Here is a 21,903-nt window from a genome sequence, read left to right as displayed (position 1 = left end):
TGAGGCTAACACCGCCCGGAAGATTCAAAGAATGGAAGTTAATGCCATTCGCGAAAAGCAACCCGTCCTGGTTTATGAAGAAAAGGAAGAAGTTCAGATCCAAACCGAGCGGCCAGAAGCTACCACCTATGTTGCAGCCGACCTTGATCCTGATCTTAAAGCTGAGTTGGTGCAATGTTTGAAGAAGAATAATGATGTGTTTGCCTGGACTCCCAAAGAAGTTTCGGGCATTTCTCTTGCTGTCATGGAACATTCCTTGCATGTCTTCCCGGATGCCCGCCCAGTCATGCAAAGAAAGAGGAGTTTTAGTGCGGAACAGAATCAAATTATCAAGGAAGAAATAGCCAAGCTTATGGAGGCCGGATACATCAAAGAAGTTCAATTCCCAAGCTGGCTAGCCAATGTGGTATTAGTCTCTAAACCCGGGAATAAATGGTGAGTGTGCATTGACTTTCGGGATCTCAACAAAGCTTGCCCAAAGGACTATTATCCACTACCCAGAATCGATCAACTGGTTGACTCCACTGCCGGATGCGAATATATCTCTATGTTGGATGCGTATCAAGGTTATCATCAAGTCCCCTTGGCCAAAGAAGATCAAGAAAAGGTTAGTTTTATAACATCTGAAGGCACTTATTGTTATAATGTTATGCCCTTTGGACTAAAAAATACAGGAGCAACCTATCAGAGGCTTATGAATAAGGTCTTTCAGAAGCAGATTGGTAGGAATATGGAAGTATATGTTGATGATATCTTAATTAAGTCTCTTCAAGCTACTGATCTGTGCAGGGATGTGGAAGAAACTTGCAAGACATTAAGACAGTATGGGCTCAAATTAAATCCAAACAAATGCTTGTTCGACGCGAAAGGAGGAAAATTCTTGGGATATATGGTGTTCGAGAGGGGGATAGCAGCCAACCCGAGCAAAGTCAAGGCACTACAGAACATGGAGCCACCTCGCAACATGAGGGAAGCTCAAAGATTGACAGGCTGAATCACAGCCTTGTCTAGATTTATTTCTAGATCAGCCGATCGTAGTTTCCATTTCTTTAAAATACTCAGAAAGGCTAATAAGTTTCAATGGAATGAAGAATGTGATAAGGCTTTCCAAGAATTGAAAGATTATTTGGCTACCCTCCCTGTATTAGCTAAACCTATAGCAGGAGAAACTCTGTGGGTGTATTTGTCGGCTAATGAAAACGCCGTGGGTTCTGTATTAGTCAGGCAGGAAGGAAAAGAGCAACAACCTGTATATTTTTCTAGTCATTTATTAAAGGGAGCTGAGTGTAGATACACTACACTAGAAAAATTAGCTTATGCTCTAATATTGACTGCTCGGAGGTTGCGCCCATATTTCTTAGCACATGAGATTATTGTCTTAACCAATTGCACTCTTGGACGGGTATTACTCAACCCCGAGGCATCGGGACGCTTAATTAAATGGACAACCGAGCTTGGGGAATATGACATTCAATATCAACCCCGCTCAGCCATCAAGGCGCAAGCTCTAGCAGATTTCATCATAGAGGTTCAAGGCCCAGAAGAAGAAGATACCTGGAAGGTTTATGTGGATGGCTCTGCAACTAGACAGGGCAGTGGAATTGGTATTCTCCTTATATCCCCGAAAGAAGATAGACTTCAACTTTCCATCAGGTTGAACTGTAGAGCTACCAACAATGAGGCAGAATATGAAGCTTTAATAGCTGGCTTACAAGCTGCTCGGCATGTAGGGGCAGCTCGAGTCCTTATATATTCTGATTCTCAGCTAGCAGCTCAACAATTATCAGGTAATTTTGAAATCAATAATGACAGGCTTAAGTTATATGTTGAAGCATTCGATAAGTTGAAGTCTCAATTCCAAGACGTAAACATACAAAAAATTCCTCGATCTGAGAATCAGGTGGCAGATGAATTAGCTAAATTAGCCTCTGTTGTAGTGCCATGGAGTCTTGATCGACCAGTGGAACAGACTCTGTTAATTTCCTGTATTGAGAGACAAACCGATATAGAAATTCAGGGTGATTAGCGAACTCAAATCATATTATATTTACAGCAAGGTCTTCTTCCGAAAGATACAGAACAAGCCAGGATATTCAAGAAACGAGCTGCTCAATATACTATGGTGGGGGAGCAATTATATAAAAGGGATTTTTTCAGACCCTTGCTCAAGTGTGTGGGCACAGAAGATACACAATTTATTTTACAGGAGGTGCATCAAGGTTCTTGTGGTAGTCATATAGGAGGAAGATCTTTGGCTCGTAAAATCCTCTTAGCGGGATATTTCTGGTCTACTCTACATGAAGATACCGCTAAACTGGTAAGAACTTGTATTTCTTGTCAAAAGCATCAGAATATATTGTTAGGACCGAAAAGTAGCTAGAGGGGGGGTGAATAGCTCTTCGCGTGCTCGTTGCTCGGCATTGCTTGTTTCTTCAAAGTGATGCGCAGCGGAAATACAAAGAAACAAATACAAACACGCTAACACTTAGATTTTACTTGGTATCCACCTCCAAGGGAGGTGACTAATCCAAGGATCCACACAACGCACGCACCCTCCACTAATGAAACTCTCCTTTATGGTAACTACCAAGGGCGGAGAAGACCTACAAGACTCAATACAAGAAGAATAAAGGGTAGTAAAGAAATACAAGCTTACAAGCTTACAATGAGTGCACAAACCCTAACCCTAGTTTCTTCTTCTTGCTTTGATCCGCCTCTTGACTTGGAAGAGCCTCCAAGAACCTTCAAGAACTGGCGATCTCGAGCTTGAGAAGAGTTGTGGAGGAGCTGATGAAGATCTGGAATGAATCGGTGAAGTGCTACTGAAGGAAATGAATGCCTGCGGCTTAAATCGACGCTAACGGTCGAATCCCGATCGATTGGAATGCTCCCAATCGATCGGGAAGCTGGATCGATCACGGATCGATCCGAGCGCCTGCTGCTAAAAACTTCGGATCGATCCACGGATCGATCCGGCGCTATCGAGCGAAGCAGAAGCTCTCCCAATCGATCCAGCGATCGATTGGGACCTCTGATCGATCCACGGATCGATCCAAAGGGTTCGCGAGGACTCACCGGATCGATCGGTGGATCGATCCGGATCTGTGGATCGATCCACGGATCGATCCAAACCTGCTGGATCAATCGGCGATCAAATCTGCTGGATCAATCCACGGATCGATCCAACTGCTTTGGATCAATCGGCTGATCAATCCAGATCTTGGTTTTTGCCCAAAACCAAGCCCAAAGCCCCCTAAACCAACATCTAGTCAACCATGACTTGTTGGTACATAAGACCTAGCATCCGGTCACCCTTGACCAGCTAGGACTCTCTCACCAAGTGTCTGGTCAATCCCTTTGACCCACTTGGACTTTTCTCTTCTTGTCAAGTATCCGGTCACTCCCTAAGACCTACTTGGACTTTTCTTTCTCATGCCAAGTATCCGGTCAATCCCTTTGACCTACTTGGACTCTCACCAGATGTCTGGTCGACCTTGACCCATCTGGATTTCTCTTGCCTGGCTTCACTCACCAGGACTTTCCCAATTGCCTAGCTTCACTCACTAGGTCTTTCACCTGGCTTCACTCACCAGGATTTTCCTCCTGCCTAACATCCCAGTTAGGACTTCCCAGTCAAGTATCCGGTCATCCTTGACCTACTTGACTCTTCTTCAATCAACCTTGCATTGTCAAACATCGAAATCCAAACCAAGACTCAAGCTTGGTCAACCAGGTCAACCTTGACCTGAGGAATGTTGCACCAACAATCAAGTCTTGAGGTCAAGGCTTGATAAAATGGAAAAGACCCTAAAAAGGATGGAAAATATCCTAAAAGGGCAAAATGAGCATAGCCTAGGTCTAGGAGTACAAAGGTCATCTAATGGCCATAGGGGTTTGGGATACAAACCAAAGGCTAAGAAGGATGTAATCTCTTACCATAGGGTTCCATATGGTTATGGAACCAACCCTAGATCTAGTGTAAAATATCGAAAATATACAAATATTAATAAGGGATTTTTCCGGAATTTTTGGAAATTTTTCGGGAATTTTTCGGAGCTCGTACGGACCAGTTGACGGGGATAAAAACGGGGTCCGGAAAAGCCTGTTTAGGCTACCCAGTTTTAATAAGGAAAAGTTTTATTTTTCTTTTCCTTTTTCATTTTCTTTTTTTTTATTTTCCTTAAATCCTTCGTTTCTTCCCCCTCCTCGCACCCGAGCCCGACGCCGCCTTCCTTCTTCCTCCTTGCCCTAACCGCCGGCGGCGGTTACTTCTCCTCGAGCGTACAACCCCTCGGCCACTTCCTCTTCTTGTGTTCTCCTACCCGAGCCGAAGCCCTCCTCTGCCCTAGCCTTGCCGGTTCCCTAGCACCACCGCCCGACCGCCTACCCTAGCCAGCCGACGCCGACCCCAATCGCCGGTGCCCTAGCCTCTGCCCCGACTCCAGTGACGCTGATTCTTCTCTCCTCTGTCCAGCCGAAGCCTTGTCTGCCGTAGCCCTTGCTGTGGAGTTTCCAGCGCCGCCGCTGCAACTCACAGAGCCTCCCTTTCTCTTCTCGCGGACACCTGGAGCCGCCGAAAATCGAGCATCCGAACCCTAGGTTGGGTCCCTGAGTGCTGGCCGGAATTTCTCTTCTGGTGTCTCTGTTTGACAGTGCTGAAGACAAGGAGTTGTGCCCTAGTTTTTGCTTTTCACAGTGGTTCTGTCTTCATTGTGATCTGCCCTAGCAGAATTGGGAAGGTAAGGGCCATACCTAGCTGTGGAATTAGGTTTGTGGCTAGATCTCAGTTCATGTTTTTCTTTGCTTCTAATCTAGGTCACGGATTGGTGAGGTTTGGTGTATTGTGGGGTGTTTTTTTTTATTTTTGGCAGCAACCCCATCCCGCAGCGGTAAGGTAAGTATTTGGTTTATGGATTTAGTTGACACATTTTTGATACATGTTCTAGGTACGACTTGATACATAATTAATTTGGTTATAGGGTGATTTAGGTTTATAAGTTGTATAACTGTGTGATTGGGGTTCATGAAACTAACCCTAACTAGTCAGTGGATTAGAAATTAGTTTAGCTATTTGTTTAAAATTAAATTAGCTAAACTGTGCGATTTAACACAGGACTTTGACGCGAGACGAGTATCTCGGAGTCAGATCAGACCTTTCTATTTTCGGAGGCGGGTACTTTGACTTATGTCTTTTGATATGCATAATAAAGTGTTTAACATATAGCAAGAATTGTGTGTTCCATTTTATTCGGTTGGTCACTACATGATCTATTACATGTTATTTGTTTATTTATTATACACTGCATGTTGTTATTTATCTGACCATACATGCTTCCGGTAGTGACCCAACCATGTGATATATCATGTTCTGGACCTAGGGTTTTATATGATACCCTATCTGTTTGTGTACCTTCCATTTAATACATTGACTTGTGGTACACTTTGTATTTATGTATGGATCTTGCTATGCTATTCATGAGATTGCCATGCTTAGTGTCATGCATCATGTTTGCATGCTGTGCGATTGTTGGCTCCGCTATGGTTGAGCCCATCGCCAGTTACATGTACTGCACACACCACCACCACCCATGGGTTAGTGGTATATCAGACAGGTGTGTGGCAGTTCTGCTGTTTGGCTCCGTTGGTCTGAGGACTCAGCGTGGTAGCCGGCAGTCAGTTCCGCTCTGTTTGGCTCCGTTGGCATTTAGTGTAGCAGCGTAGTAGCCGGCAGATGGTGGACTCTGTTTGGCTCCGTTGGTCAGGAGACTCAGCGTGGTAGCCGGCAGAGATTTTTCCTCCCCGTCATTGTGTACCGGGAGATGAGAGCATTGAGCTCCCCCATTTATGATTTGGGGCCGAGTACTCGACAGCATCCCGTCCACTCGATCACTGTCAGGAGCGGTGATGTCCGAGTGCACGGTCACCATATGCATTTATTGCATTTTATTGTTTGTGATTGTTGCACTTATATGTCGCATTTGTATGGATGCATTTGATTGACATGCATACGGGATTATGATTTTCTTGACGACCTGTTACCTTTGTACCTTGATTCCGGTTAGTACAGTTATCTCCTGATTTCGTTTCAGTTGCATTTATTCCTTCTCGTATTCAGGGGACTGTACGCATGATTAGTGTTGTCTGTTATTTGTTTTATTATGCATATCAGTTGTACCTGCTGAGTGTTGGACTCACCCCGCCTCCATTGTTGGTATTTTCAGGTTGAGGCTGTCCGGAGCAGTTTCAGTCGCTGGCCCCCCATATACACGTAGAGCTAGTTCTCTACTAGTTCGTTATTTGTTTTATTTTGGCCTTTTTCTATATCAGACTTTGTTTTAGTATTGTCTTTGGATTTTTCCTATGGATATTATATGGAGTGACACCTTTTGATGGATTTTTGATATGATATTGGATTTCATTTTACTACGTGCCTGCCTGGACGGCAAAAGAGGTGAGTTCGTTGGATTTGAGCTTTACGAGTGTAGTGGAGTAGGGTGGATTTCGAGTCAGAGTCCTATTGTTATTGATTACTATTATTAACTGTGTGGTTGTGACAGCCAGAGGCTGAATATCTTTATAAACTGTGTGGTGTTTGTTTTTTATTTATTGTTATCATTCCAGCCGCTTGTGGCTGATGTATATGTGATATGTAGAAAGTTTCATATTGTCCGCCGTACAGGGGAGATGCTGCCGAAATTTCTTCGGACAGAGACTCCTCTGGGGCGTGACATCTAGTGGTCAAGCCAAAAATACAAGGGAAGCAATCCCTAGAGTTGACCTAGAAAAAGTGACCAAGACTTCTAAGAAACCACACAAGGTCACTAGGAAGGTATCTAGGGAAGTTATCCCTAGTGAATACTTAGAGCATCCAAGGAGCATCAATAGGTTTTGGGTTCCTAGGAGCATTTTCTCTATCCCATAGATGGGTTAGATAGTGTCAACTCTGAGAAGAAGGGTAGTTAACCCAACTTTGAAGAAATTGACACTCAAGGAACATTTTCAAGGTTTTTGTTGACCTTTGAAAATGAAATGGATTTATTGTTACTCTTGGAAAGAGTAAAATGTGCTATAAAGGAAGAAATTTGAGATGACTTTAAATGGCACAAGAAATCAAGTGTTAAGAAATACCAAATTGGGACTTTGGTATTGTCTTAGGAATTTAAGGCAAATCTAAGCCTTAATTTAAAGTGATTACTCTTATGGGAAAATGAAATATGCCAACATTTGAGGAATGTTTTAAATTTTTAATTGGCATAATTAATTCAAGAGATTAAAGAAATGTTAAGTTGGGTTTTGGCATTTTCCTAAGGAAATTGGGCAATCTAGGGTTTATGCTTTAGGATTAGCTAAGGGTTAAGGATATTTAGATAGATAATCTAGGTATATTTTAATTATGCAAAATCTTGCCATGTTTGGTTGCCCATTATATGTCATAACATCATGTTTTATTTGTGCATTCATGACTTATTATGAAAAACTCAAAAATACCATGTCATGATATACATACATCATGTAGTTATAGGAAATTTTCTTCTGAAAATTATTTCTTTTTGATGTATGCCATAACATTATCATGCATTATGTTATTTCCTTAAAATTAAGGACAAATGGCAGTTATCATCAAGTGGCATACCAAATGACATCCTAGGTGGATGGTCAATATCCACAAGATGACTAGATAAATATGCATGAACCCTACGTTAGATCAAAACCAAAATTAACATCTCACAAAGACCTATAAGATGACTTGTATGTGTTTATGCACAATAGATACAAGTGAGATGTTAGGAAGACAAACAAAACTCAACATGCTGAGTTAGTGCATTTCCTTGAGTTTTAAGTTCATCAAAACACATAGTTATGTGTTTTCCCATCATTGGGAAAGCTAATGTACAAGTCATGTGCATTAAGCCCAAGGAACATGGTGGGATATTGGTTTTGAAAATGTTTTCAAAATAATTTTGGAAAACCTTGGTGAAGGCTATCTTTTGATAGTAATCACCATTGAATAGTTAGACACAAACTTGAAGAAAACACTAAAGTTTTTGCAAGTTCTCAAGTTTGTGTCAATCTTTGAAAATATGATGTATTTTCATAGAAAACTATTTTTCCATGATAAATTATACCCTAAATAATGTCTACACAAATTTTTACGATTTTTGGAATTTTGTAGAATTTTCTAGGGGTTTCTGAAATTGGCTGAAATTGAATTTCAGCAATTTCAGGCCTCCAATCGATCAGTGGATCGATTGGAGTGCCTCAATCGATCAGCCGATCGATTGAGAAGGCATTTCTCGCGAGCAGAAGCTCGCTGGATCGATCAGCCGATCGATCCAAGAAGATTGAATCGATCAGTGGATCGATTCAGCAGGGTTCAATCGATTGGAACTCAACTCCAATCGATTGAAGATGCTGATTTTGGCTGGGAAAACTTATTTTCAGCATTTTGAACCTATTTTAGTCTATGTAACCATTCCAAACCCCTGAAAATACATTTGTATACATAAAAAGGGTGTTTTCGTGTGGAAAACAAGGATGGATTGGTTAAGGAAGGCTAAGTTGAAGTTTAGGTTGAGGTTTGTTTCAAATTTTGAATATTTGAACCTCAAAACTTCTAAAATTGGGTTTCCTAAAGTTTTGGAGATTCCAAGTCATTGTTGGTGCAATGACAGAAGTTACCACCATGTCTTTATGGGGAGGGACTCTTTAAAGACATAAAAATTATTTTTCATGAACCTTGGAAGGTGGTTAACCTTCCGTTAAGAACATGCTCAAGGTTGAGCGTTTGAACTTTAATGGGGAGTGAATATCCTCATTGTTCAAGTGGTTTCAAGTGGATAATGCTCAAGGATGGGCATTTGCCTACATTGGGGGAGAATGTAGGGTTAAGGTTAATGAAGGGTATGAGACCTTTATTATCGTGCTGATCACAACGAGTGAAGTTGTGAACGACGATGAGCAACTCTTCAGGGGGAGAGTTTTCAACAAGTGAATCTGTTGATGTGTGCCCAAAAATGGGGCATGGTTTGATGTGTGCCAATAGGGGGAGAATAAAAGGGAGTAAGTTAGGCTTTTATCACCTAGAGGGAGTTTGCCCTCTTAGGGGGAGAATGAAGGGCTTAACTTATGTATTCATTACCTAGTGGCATGAAGAAGGTTTAGGCTATGGGATTAGCCTAACTTACATGTGGTATTGTAAGTGATAGTGTTGGTATTGTCAAACATCAAAAATGGGGAGATTGTTGGTGCAACATTCCTCAGGTCAAGGTTGACCTGGTTGACCAAGCTTGAGTCTTGGTTTGGATTTCGATGTTTGACAATGCAAGGTTGATTGAAGAAGAGTCAAGTAGGTCAAGGATGACCGGATACTTGACTGGGAAGTCCTAACTGGGATGTTAGGCAGGAGGAAAATCCTGGTGAGTGAAGCCAGGTGAAAGACCTAGTGAGTGAAGCTAGGCAATTGGGAAAGTCCTGGTGAGTGAAGCCAGGCAAGAGAAATCCAGATAGGTCAAGGTTGACCAGACATCTGGTGAGAGTCCAAGTAGGTCAAAGGAATTGACCGGATACTTGCCATGAGAAAGAAAAGTCCAAGTAGGTCTTAGGGAGTGACCGGATACTTGGCAAGAAGAGAAAAGTCCAAGTGGGTCAAAGGGATTGACCAGACACTTGGTGAGAGAGTCCTAGCTGGTCAAGGGTGACCGGATGCTAGGTCTTATGTACCAACAAGTCATGGTTGACTAGATGTTGGTTTAGGGAGCTTTGGGCTTGGTTTTGGGCAAAAACCAAGATCTGGATTGATCAGCCGATTGATCCAGCAGGTTTGGATTGATCCGTGGATTGATCCAGCAGGTTTGGATTGATCCGTGGATTGATCCAGCAGATCTTGATCGATCCACCGATCGATCCGGTGAGTCCCCGCGAACAGAACCCCTTTGGATCGATCCGTGGATCGATCCAGAGGTCCCAATCGATCAGTGGATCGATTGGGACGCTGCTGCTTCGCCCGATAAGCGCTGGATCGATCCGTGGATCGATCCAGAAGTTTTTCCAGAGCACAGAGGCGCTCTGGATCGATCCGTGGATCGATCTAAAGCCTCCCCGATCGATTGAGAGCATTCCAATAGATCGGGATTCGACCGTTAGCGTCGATTTAAGCCGCAGGCGTTCATTTCCTTCAGTAGCACTTCACCGATTCATTCCAGATCTTCACCAGCTCCTCCACAACTCTTCTCAAGCTCGAGATCGCCAGTTCTTGAAGGTTCTTGGAGGCTCTTCCAAGTCAAGAGGCGCATCAAAGCAAGAATAAGAAACTAGGGTTAGGGTTTGTGCACTCATTGTAAGCTTGTAAGCTTGTATTTCTTTACTACCCTTTCTGCTTCTTGTATTGAGTCTTGTAGAGCTTCTCCGCCCTTGGTAGTTACCATAAAGGAGAGTTTCATTAGTGGAGGGTGCGTGCGTTGTGTGGATCCTTGGATTAGTCACCTCCCTTGGAGGTGGATACCAAGTAAAATCCAAGTGTTTGCGTGTTTGTATTTGTTTCTTTGTATTTCCGCTGCGCATCACTTTGAAGAAACAAGCAACGCCGAGCAACGAGCACGCGAAGAGCTATTCACCCCCCCTCTAGCTACTTTTCGGTCCTAACATTATGAACCCATACATCATGAGAAAAATAGATTATTAGCAATTGCATAAAAAAATTTCTTTTTTTTTTTCAGTACAACTAAATCACTATCATCACAAACATGATTTATATATATATAAAAACATAAAAATATGATTCATAGATTTTTTTTAATACTTTTAAGTGCACTTATCTAATTTATTATATACCTTTTAAGTGCTAGTATATTATATACAACTTAAATTAATTGATTCAAATTAAATTTAATATATTTTTATTTTCTTATTATATTTGTGCAAGTAATAATTGTTATTAATAATTTTACAACTCAAAAGTTAGAAAATTAAATTTTATATAAAAATATAATTTTAAATTAATATTTTATTTTAAAAAAATAAATTCGTTGTTGTTTGTCCTAAGTTCAAATAAAAATGATGAAAAAAAATTTAAATACTTTTTTAAAAAATTATTAAAGGCCTAAATATTTTTTACTAAGGCCTCGTGGAACTTTTAATGTCCCTGCTCGCAGGAACCTGAACTTGAGGAAGATGTTTCCATGCATGTCATCTGAACTCTTTAATGGATGAGAAAATGTCTGTAAGGCACTTCAATATCCTCAAATAATTTGTTTGGGCCACTAGATTTGTCCAACAACACTTCATCTGAGGCATCAGACAAGATCAATCCAACGCCTTTTTTATCCATTACGAAGAATTCTTGCTGGACTAACAACTGAAATAAGATTAGTATTTACATTATATTTAGCAAAAATGAAAACAAATAGCTTTAAACTAAGAATTTTGGAAGTGGACAAAGAAATCTACCTGTGCATTAGCATGCTTGTTCTCTAAGGCAGCAACTCTTACTTTTGTGACTTTCTTTACCAGGGATTGTAAGAGGCTATTTCCGAAACTAGAGCGTGTGACGTGTAGGTCATACGATATCAACTTTACTACTGCGCCAAGACTCCCCTTCATTACAACTTCATTCAATGACTACCAATATTTATTTGAAAGGCCCTAGGCTAGATAAAGCACTGTCCACCTCTAAATTGAATTTTAAGCTAGTTGATTGCAACTTGAATATTTACATGAACATCACATTTGCCTTCATCACAAAAACTTCTATAATTGTACAAGAAGCTTCCTCATCTCCAACGCTGTAATTGACACTGGCATAGGGCATCTAGGTTTCTCGCTCTGTTTTCCTTTTCCACACCGATGAAAAAGAGAGTTAGGGATTCTTTGGTCGAGCATGTTTTCTATAACTTCAACAATCAGAAGTTAAAATTTGATGTTCCTTTTTTCCTTTGTTTTTTTATGAACTAAAATTAAAATTTAAGATTTATATCTTTAATAAATTTATAATTTTATATATTTATCATTGCGATCTCATTTCTCTCCTCGTTCAAGCCACTTTCAAATTATTTATAAAATTTCAATCATATTTATATTTATTATAAATATTTATTTTTATATAATATTTTATATTTTTATATAATTTACATTTTAAAAAAAATTTATACATTGATATAAATTTTGTCATTATTTTTATATTTATATTTTTAATTAATTCTTTATATTTTTTCAAACATTCATATATTATAAAAAAAAAATTTGATATAATATTCAAAATATAATAATAATTATATAAATACTGATCGAAATTATATTTAGATAATTAAAAAATTAATTTATATAATTTAAAGATATTATTATCATTTAATTAAAAATTAAGTTCGAAAATAAGTATTCATTAGACACTCAAATTTTACTTGTATTAATTTTTTATTTTTATTTTTATTTTCAAAGACTTCATACTTTTAACTTCTTACTACCTTTAAAATAATCTTTTATAAGACTCACTTGTAAATAAGTAAAAACTCTCTAAAGACTCCTTTAGAAGCTATCAGCTTCTTAATTTTTGATGATATATAAGAAAAATAAAACGAAAAAAAATTGGAAAAAAAAACCCTCCGTTCGAAATGCCCTTGAGTTTATAGGAAAAATTCATTTCAACCACTCGAAGTTTAATTCTTACAGAAAAACCTACCTCATGAACTTGCATCCTGTCAGTATTTGAGAATCCTGTCGTAAACGCTAAACTATGACAACTGAAATCTAACAAGACATTTTGACAAAGGAGAATTTGATGAAGAATTAACAAAAATTGGAGGGTGTTTTAGGGATTTTTAACTTAATGTTTCGATGAAATTATAATTATGCTAAGATAATATCGCTCATCCAAATGTATTATCGTCCATGGTAATATACAAGTAAGTAAATTGTGAAGATATGTTATCCTAATATAATGATCTTTTACATGAAAAATATCAACCATCCAATAAAATATTTTACGTTCATGGGCTATTCTAATATTTTATTTATCATATTAAATGTGGATTCTTGTTCAGTTGCCTTTGGTGATAAAGATGAAATTACCATCTGCGACCCTTCAAAATGGTTTTACATAATCTGGAAGGAAATAAATCATATGACTTATTCAACCTTAGTCAAAGGATTTTACTAAATAAAGGCATGAGATAATCAAGCGACATTCGGTATACGGATATAAGGTAATCCAAAATACTATAGCTAGTGGTCGAGAATAAAATCGTATCTCTCCCTTGAAAACCAGTATTAAATCAACTACACAGTCTACACAGAGGCAGAATTTTCTGGATCATTTTTTGTTATCCAGAGAATGTGTCACTCATATTTATGATCGGATCATGATCATGATCCAATCGTAAATAGTTGCGATTCCTTCTTTGATTCATCACTCCCATCAAATTATAATTTTTGTTATGAGCGGACGGTCGGAGGCCGTCTAAAGGACATCCTCGCTCGACGTCCAATAACCTGACTATTTATTCACCACCGAAGGGCGGCCTCCGGCCGCCCGCTTCGAACAAAAATTATAATCTGATGAGAATGATAAACTCAAAAAAAGATCACAATTATTTATGATAAAATTACAATCATAATCCAAATATAAATACAAATGACATATCTCCTAATCTAGAAGATCTACGCCCGTCTACACCTGCGGGGAAAATCACTAGTGGTGGGCCTCTCAGGACTGTCCGAGAGATAAATCACGGTGGACGCATCAACGTCCGTGGGAGATCGCATCCACGTCCGTGGGCGCAACCTATTAAGTTCCCTAAAATCATATTAGTCTGGAACCTTGATAAATCCGGGGGCAAACCAACCTGTTGCTTACGCGACTGCCCTTGCTCCCACCAAACCCAGCGGCGAAGGGCAGCGGAGGACCGGAGGTCGAATCATCCATCGTTGACGCACCCCGCACAAATCAGAGAATGTGGTGGGATTGGGACGAAGAATTCGAAGAAGACGAAGAAGCACAAGCGCGGCAAGGATCTCCGACCGATTTCGATTTCTTCGCCTTCCTATCCAAGCCAAAGGTGCCCTAGTCCTTCGCCCTCCCTTGGTTTGTTACCATTTTTGGGATTCCTTGCAGGGAAACCTGCTTCTCTTTCTTTGTCGCGGATAATCCTCGGTTTGTAGACAATAGGGTAAGTGTTGCGCCGGTTACCTGTTGGCGCAGATTTGTTTCTGGGAAATATTAGATTTGGTAGGTTTGTTTGTCAAAAATGGTTCTTTTCTCACCATTTTGGACCTGCTTGGGGAGAAAAAAAAACCCTGATTTTTGGATATCACCGTAAACTTGCAGTTCAAATATTGTTTTTTTTAACGAGTGGATTTGGGGTTTTACATGATTTTCCACCATTTTTTATCCAAAGCGGTTAGGCACTGGAATGATATGCCTCATGCCTAGGGAGTTGTTACAATAATTTTAGCTTTTGGACTTGCTAGAGTAATTTGGTTCATGGTGCAAGATAAGTTATCCAACATCCAAAATTAAGTTGTTGAATGACATAGTGAATTTGATTTCCTATAAGGTCAACACGGTTTCTAAGTATTTACTATATTAAGCAACAACCCATGCCTATAGTGTTTACAGCTTGGAGTGAGACAAACACGCAACACAACAATATATGATTTGGAGCTCAGAGCATGACGGATATATTACCATATTAATCTTGTAGTCTTTTTGTGATGCATATTTTATGAATCGAGACTTTGATAGTACTTGAATTAGAATATCAATCTATCCTCATCTAGTCTACACTTAATCACATGGTTTCAGAGTATGTTTAATAATCTAATTGATTACCACAGCTCCAATAAGTTACACTAAAAATGTGCAAGTCCTGAATCTGACTAAATAAATAGCACACACTGGGATTATAATTGTCACAGTGAATATATATATATATATATATATATATATATAAAGATAGATCAGACCAGAAGAAGAAAAAAGAAACAACCAGACCTTGATTGACACGAAACTATCTAGACATGGAAATACTAGAATTGTCATATTCCACACAAATGCTTTTCTTTGGACAACTGAAATGATGAGGAGAGTACAATTCTATCCACACTTGTAAGTTGCCGCTTTTAAGAAAAAAGAAGTGAAGATGATAGGTGGAGCTTGAACTGGCATTTATTTTGTCTTCACTTCGTTCAATATGTTATTCTTCCTTTGTGTAACTGTTGGTTGAAGTTGAAATGTGTTATAGGACATTAGTAGGTTTGAACACCATAAAGTTTGATGTTGGGATTATGAGATTAGATACCAGAGACTCACCCTGAGTCTCCAAAATCCAGTTCAAAGTGGAAGAAATCACTAGCACTCTAAGAGGAGAAACACAATTTATTCTCTTCGTGTTAATGTTTAATATTCTCTCATTTTTACATTAAGAGTTTTGGTGTTCTAAAAAATGAAAAAACAATCCAAGAGTGGTGCAGAAATAACACTGGTAATGGATGTAGTATAAAGGATTGACACTCATTGTTCTGTATGGGCATCAAACACCTGGGTAGATCTATGTTGTCACCCATTTGCAGATAGTTGAAGTTTCTAGGCTTAGCCTTGAAGACCTAACACTTTAAAGTCTCATTTTCGTATCTATTTCAGGCTACTTATTGCAATTGAACAAAGTTGTTTATCTCTCAGGTTCAGACTGGTCCAGTGATAACTTCCCTCACATTATGGCAGTTTTTATTTGACAAAGTTTATAATTATCTTGGGCTAAAATACAAATGATTAATTTCTCCATCAAACGTTCATATTTCTCATTAGGGCTGTAAACGAGCCGAGCCGAGTCAAGCTTTGGGGTGTTCAAGCTTGTTTGATAAGGTAATCGAGCCGAGCCGAGCCGAGCTTAAAATGAACCAAGCTTTTGAAATGAGTGTTCAAGCTTGGCTTGGTTTATTTTTTATGAGCTTGAGCTTGTTTGAAGCTTGGCTTGAGCTTGGTTCGTTTAGATGTTATCAAGCTCTCAATTCAAGCTTGGCTTGAGCTTGGTTCGAGCTTGGTTTGAGCTTGGCTTGAGCTTGGTTCGAGCTTGGTTCATTTAGATGTTATCGAGCTTTCAATTCAAGTTTGTTTGATTGTTTGAAACTTTTAGTTATTTAATTGGTTATTGAGCTTGGAAATTTAAATTTATTTATATATTTTATTTTATTTTATTATTTTTTTAGCATATTGAAAAGAGTTTTATTAATGAATATGGTTCGTGAACATTGTTCACGAACGTTGTTCACGAACATTGTTCACGAACGTTGTTCACGAACGTTAACGAGCTGAACACATATGTGTTCAAGCTTGTTTGTTTAGCTTAACGAGCTGTTCAAGCTTGTTTGTTTAATCAATCTTGTGTATATTGAACGAACATAAACAAGCTCTTACCAAGCCGAACACCAAGCTTGTTCACGAACGCTTGGTTCATTTACAACCCTATTTCTCATTGCTTGAACCTACTGGACAGAGACAAGACCTTAATATTTTGACATGACTATAACTTCATGGAAAATAGTTTTTGATTTTTAATATAAACCCATGTAATTGCTTTTGCCAATAAAATCATATTCTTAGCTTTAAGGTGTGATCAAATCCACAAATGTTGCTTCATAGGGATGCTGCCACTGGATAAAGTACTTTGTAACCTCTTCATGTCCCTCACAATTTTAAACCATGAGCTTATTAGGTAAAGAAAAAAAAAAACCATGGATCACAACCATTAAGATAAATGATATCATATATGCCACCAACAACATGATCCTCCTCTAGCACGAAGGAGGCATATTGACTTTGAAACATATTCTCTGGCTATAATCGTCCATTTGACCATCTTCTCCTTAATAAGTTCTTTGGAGCCAAAACAACTTTATGCAATAGTATCTATTATACAAGGAGTCATCATAGATGAAATAATCTCTTCATTTGGTGCTTTATTATTATTATTTTTTCCTTTGGTGAGCATCATGCAAGTTAAATTACAATTTTTAATCATTGAAGTTTTTATTTGTAGGTTTTAATTTTATGGGGCTTAAAAGCTGTACAATTTTATTTTGGCTATGTGCTAGCAAACTAAGTAATTTATATTGTTATTTTGGGGAATACGTTATTTTGAGAATAGGTTATTGTTTATCGAGTTCCTTTTAGTTGTAGGATTATTCTTTTATTCTAAGCAAGGTTTATAGTGTCAACTCGGTTGCTTGATACAAGCATCTTTTATTATTATTGCAACACGGGATCGACACTAAAACACATTCCAACATCGGATCAGAACCAATGCGAGGAGAGGAAGAGAAGGAGAGGGAGAGAGGGCTAAGAGAGGTGAGATTTGGGTGAGAACTTACTTGAGCGCCATGGCTTGAAATTCTAAACCTTGATTCTAAGTTTGTTTGGTTTGGGCTTTGAAGGGAGACCTAATCCCCATATTAATGCATCTTTTAGTTAATGAAATTTGAGTTTGGGTGAGCTATTGTGTCTTGGTTCTTGATGTTGTATCAGAATTGTTTCAAGATCTGTACAGCGTTGGAGATGAGGAAGCTTCTTGTACAATTATAGAAGTTTTTGTGATGAAGCCAAATGTGATGTTCATGTAAATATCCAAGTTGCAATCAACTAGCTTAAAATTCAATTTAGAGGTGAACAGTGCTTCATCTAGCCTAGAGCCTTTCAAATAAATATTGGTAGTCATTGAATGAAGTTGTCATGAAGGGGAGCCTTGGTGCAATAGTAAAGTTGCTACCATATGACCTACACGTCACTTGTTCGAGTCTCGGAAATAGCCTCTTGCAAGGTAAGGAATAGACCCTTCCTCACCCTACATTGCTGGAGCAGGTTGCCCTTTTTTTATTGAATGAAGTTGTCATGAATCATTGCACCTGTTTCTATAAAATTGTTGTCTTCATGTAGTTGTGAAGTTGTGTGAGTTGTCCAGATCCCCTACCAAGGTATCAAGCTATTGGAAAGCTCGAGTTGTTGGGATCTTGCTCGTTCTTGCTCATGCAAGTTGTGTTCCATCGTAATCCTAGTGAGCAAGTTTTCAAGTTGTTGACTTTAGGAATCACCTATGCTATTTCAGCAATGGAATTTTTAGGTGCATGATCTTGCTATTGTGGGTCCATAAGTGTGGTGCAGAGATGAGGTCATCTGTATAACTCTGATACCTATGTTGATTCTTAGCTCTTTGGATAAAGTGATAATTCATTGGTCTGATATCCAATACTAAGTTTTTGGGAAAATTGATATTTCTTCTTCCTATTGTGCTATGATATGCTCTATTTATTAGAGCATCTGGCTAAATCCATTATATAGCTGCTTCTACAGGACCTACTCTTTAACCACTACATCTGCTTCATCTGTGATGTTTACTACATAATCACACATACAGACATACAGTCGAGTCCACTTCATTCAGTATATAACCACCACATCAACTATGTGACCACTATGACACTAAGATCCCTGACATATGCTTGTGACAATCTTTCAAGCAGTTGTTGAAGTGTTCCAGTGAAATATTGGTATGAAATGTATAAGCTTATACGGGCATTCCACAAGTTGCTTTTCTCTGCTGAATTAGTATTAGTGTCTTCTCTCAACTTCTTATATTAACATCTGTGCTATTACTTCTTTATCTAGGATTACTACAAGATACTGGAAGTTGATTACGATGCTACTGAAGATGCAATTCGCTCCAACTTCATCCGTTTGGCATTGGTTTGTATTTTTGAATTAAATGTTTCAGATTTCTTAGTTATTCTGTGTGGATTTGATTATTTGAACTTCTATTAGTTAAGCATGATCTCTTTCAAATGAGGTCCCATTTATCATTTTTACCATTCTTGATCTCTATTAAAAGTCAAAATGTAAAACCATTTGGGTAATCTTGTTTGATATCTGGCTTTTTGATTTTCCCCACAAGCTTTGTAACTTCTCATTATTCGAAAAATATCTGGTTTAAGAAAATCATAAAACCTAGACACTGAACCTTCAAGCCTTAAAAAATGTAAAACCATTTGGGTAATCTTGTTTGATATCTGGATTTTTTATTTTCCCCACATGCTTCTTAACTTCTCATTATTTGAAAAATATCTGGTTTAAGAAAATCATAAAACCTAGACACTGCACCTTCGAGCCTTAAATTGCTGCCCTTTTTGTAGGCATTTACATCCTTTATCTTCTGTTTTTTGTCATTCATGTTTCATCCAATATCTACATCCTTTCTTTTTTTCCCTTCATGTTTTATCTAATACCTCCCTTTTTCTTTCCTGGAGCAGAAATTGGTTTTCTAATTAAAACTGCAATGAAAAGAAATTGCATCTAATGAAAATCCTTACATACTGTTGCACAACTCAATCGGAGATTTATGTCTTAATTTTATAATTCCAGCAAATAAAAAATTACCCTTTTCTCTTCTAGAAATGGCACCCTGATAAGAAAAAGGAGGAAAGTGCTACTTCAAGATTTCAAGAAATTAACGAGGCATACAAAGGTCAGTGTTCAATCACTAAAAGCTGCAGATGTTTGATGCTTGTTAATAGAGCCACTTGACTATTCAGTAAACTCGTTTTTTTACAGATCCTCCTTGAGATTATCTGAAGCAACTTTTTTTAATTATCTTTTTTTGGCTTCAGAGTAAGTTAAATTGTATTGCATCCCACTTCAAAGTTAGATTTTGGTGTTGTAAGGGTTACCTGGAAGACACAACACCAAGGGTTATTAAGGAACCAAATCTTATTCTTTATATCATCATCGTTGTTTTCATCATTATCAACATTATATCAGTTGTAACACTATATCGGTAGTAACACCAAGGCCATACTAATCTTTTCCCTCCATTGAGCTCAATGCAACACTATATCACTAGTAACACTCAGAACAATTACATCTTATTCTTTACTCTCAATATACACATTATTTAATCTTTTGAGGAATGACTTCCTAGGCCATAGTAGCGCTACGAAAAAATAATCATACTTTGATTGTGTCTCTTCATGATGACGACTAATCAATTTTGACTTTATTCCCCGCCATTGTCCATGCCTGCTTATAAGCTATCTAAACTAAAACTACTTTATGGAAATTCTGGTACCCCAAATTTCACTGCCCCTTGTTTCAAAGGGAGATGAACAAGTTATCCACATCTAATTGGATGGTCATAGGTAGGGGAATTGAAAGCTAACCAATGGTCACTTATATCCCCAATTTGTGTTCTTTTATCTATTATGGCATTACCTTTCATCATCTAAATCATATTTTTCTCTACATCCTTCATATTATCAACCTATATTTCCTTTAGTTTCGCTAATTGTTTGATTGTAGCTGTCTCAATAAATATGTCATCCATCCAAACAGACTGTCTTATTTGCTTGATCTGTAAAATAGTTTGATGATTAGTTAATCTGTAAATAAATGCATGCAACAGGTTATTTGGGTTGCGTAGCATCATACTTATGTTCCCTCCATTTGGTAGTTGGTTTTTGCATTTAGGCTAGTCTATTGTTTCTTACCTATGAACTTCTTTTTGACAGTTTTAAGTGATCCTGTCAAAAGACGAGAGTATGATGAAAAGGGTGTTCTTGTAATTCAAGACTTCAATGCCATTGTAAGCATGCCTTTCTATGTTTAAGTGCCCAGTAGATGTAGCTGATGTACGCTTGATTACATTGTAATCCCTCCCAATTTGTTAAAACCTTAGAATTCACCAATATCAGCATCTTTTTCTTGATAATAGCATAAGTGTTCTGCTTTGCATCATGACCTTATATGCAAGTAAATTAATTGGCAAGGTCATGCATACCAATGCCCCTAACCTGCCACAGCAGTGCGTTTATGCGGATTTGTTGGTTTTCCTATAGCTTGATTTCGCCTCTGTACTTGATATCTTTGTATGCCCTAGATTCGTTCTATTATAAAAAGGAGTAAACCATTCTGATATCATATTTTCTTGATGACTTAATAATACTCTATGTGGTAGTGGATGTAGATAACTTTGTTGCAACACAGTTTTTTTCTCTGTTTCAAATTTGTTTTTTCTTGAGTGTTTGTGTGTACTTGTAGTGCAGTGCATAGGTGGGAAGTCGATCAATAATTTGTTGCTTATCGCATGTTTTCAATTGCAATGCATATGTTTTTTAGCTAAAAATACTAAGCAACCAAGGTAATTAGGATCTTATCCTCTACCACTTATTTGCCTTTCAACACATATTTCAAGTCTATTGTTATTGCCAATCTAATATGATTTCGTTCATTTATTTTGTCCAGAGATATATTCATATTTCAATGTCTATCATGTTTACATAAAATCTACCATCAGTTGTGGCTTCCTCAGTAGTATCAATCTCTCTTGGTACTAAATTTCAGGAATTCCTGAAGAGACACAAGGGCTTGATATTAACATGCAATGGCTTGGGCATTAGACCTCCACTATGGTGAATCAAATTGCAAGTTCATATTAAGCATCACCCAAGATTTCTCATGCAGGATACCAATCAAATAGATAAATGTAACCTACTCGCAAATTAAAACTATAAACTGTATACAATTTCTAGTTATTTGTATATGTTGGGCCTGTGCCCTTGAATGTATTGTTGCTTGGGCAAGCTTCAGCCTTTTTGTAAAATTACCTCCAGAGTTTGTTCACTCAGCTCTGCACCGATTGGATAATCGTTTTGTCAAATGTTTGTGGTTTGGGTTGGTTTGATCGGGACAATGCTTTGGTATAGTTGGCCTTAGTTATCAGGTGCAAATGATACCGTGCTGCTGGAGAAGGAAGGGGGTCACAAGAGATTGACATGGTTGATCCATGCTTTGTCGTCGGCTTAGCCGAAGGATCATCATTCTTATTGAGACATCAATGTGTATGTATGGTGCCCTATGTGCCTTTTCAGTTG

General features: G+C 38.2%; 1 protein-coding gene across 1 annotated transcript; it reads left to right on the top strand.

Moving 5' to 3' along the window:
• Positions 1–13,793: 13,793 nt before the first annotated feature.
• On the top strand, positions 13,794–21,689 carry LOC121996507 (chaperone protein DnaJ-like). Its single transcript, XM_042550501.1, has 5 exons — positions 13,794–14,048; positions 18,650–18,727; positions 19,430–19,502; positions 20,542–20,615; positions 21,374–21,689. The coding sequence occupies exons 1-5, from the start codon at positions 13,944–13,946 to the stop codon at positions 21,443–21,445; spliced, it is 402 nt and encodes a 133-aa protein (XP_042406435.1). The 5' UTR covers positions 13,794–13,943; the 3' UTR covers positions 21,446–21,689.
• The last annotated feature ends 214 nt before the right edge of the window (positions 21,690–21,903 follow it).

This window comes from Zingiber officinale, chromosome 6A, assembly GCF_018446385.1.
Source record: "Zingiber officinale cultivar Zhangliang chromosome 6A, Zo_v1.1, whole genome shotgun sequence".
In the NCBI taxonomy this organism is placed as follows: Eukaryota; Viridiplantae; Streptophyta; class Magnoliopsida; order Zingiberales; family Zingiberaceae; genus Zingiber; species Zingiber officinale.
Note: the sequence above shows the minus strand (reverse complement) of the source record. Positions and strands in the feature narration are given on the sequence as shown.

Bases quoted from the DNA above. Each gene is read 5' to 3' on its own strand.
- LOC121996507 (XM_042550501.1), top strand. From the start codon at position 13,944: ATGTGGTGGGATTGGGACGAAGAATTCGAAGAAGACGAAGAAGCACAA. The intron at 14,049-18,649 runs GTGCCCTAGTCC...TTCTTTATCTAG, and splicing joins CCTTCCTATCCAAGCCAAAG to GATTACTACAAGATACTGGA. The intron at 19,503-20,541 runs GTCAGTGTTCAA...TCTTTTTGACAG, and splicing joins AATTAACGAGGCATACAAAG to TTTTAAGTGATCCTGTCAAA.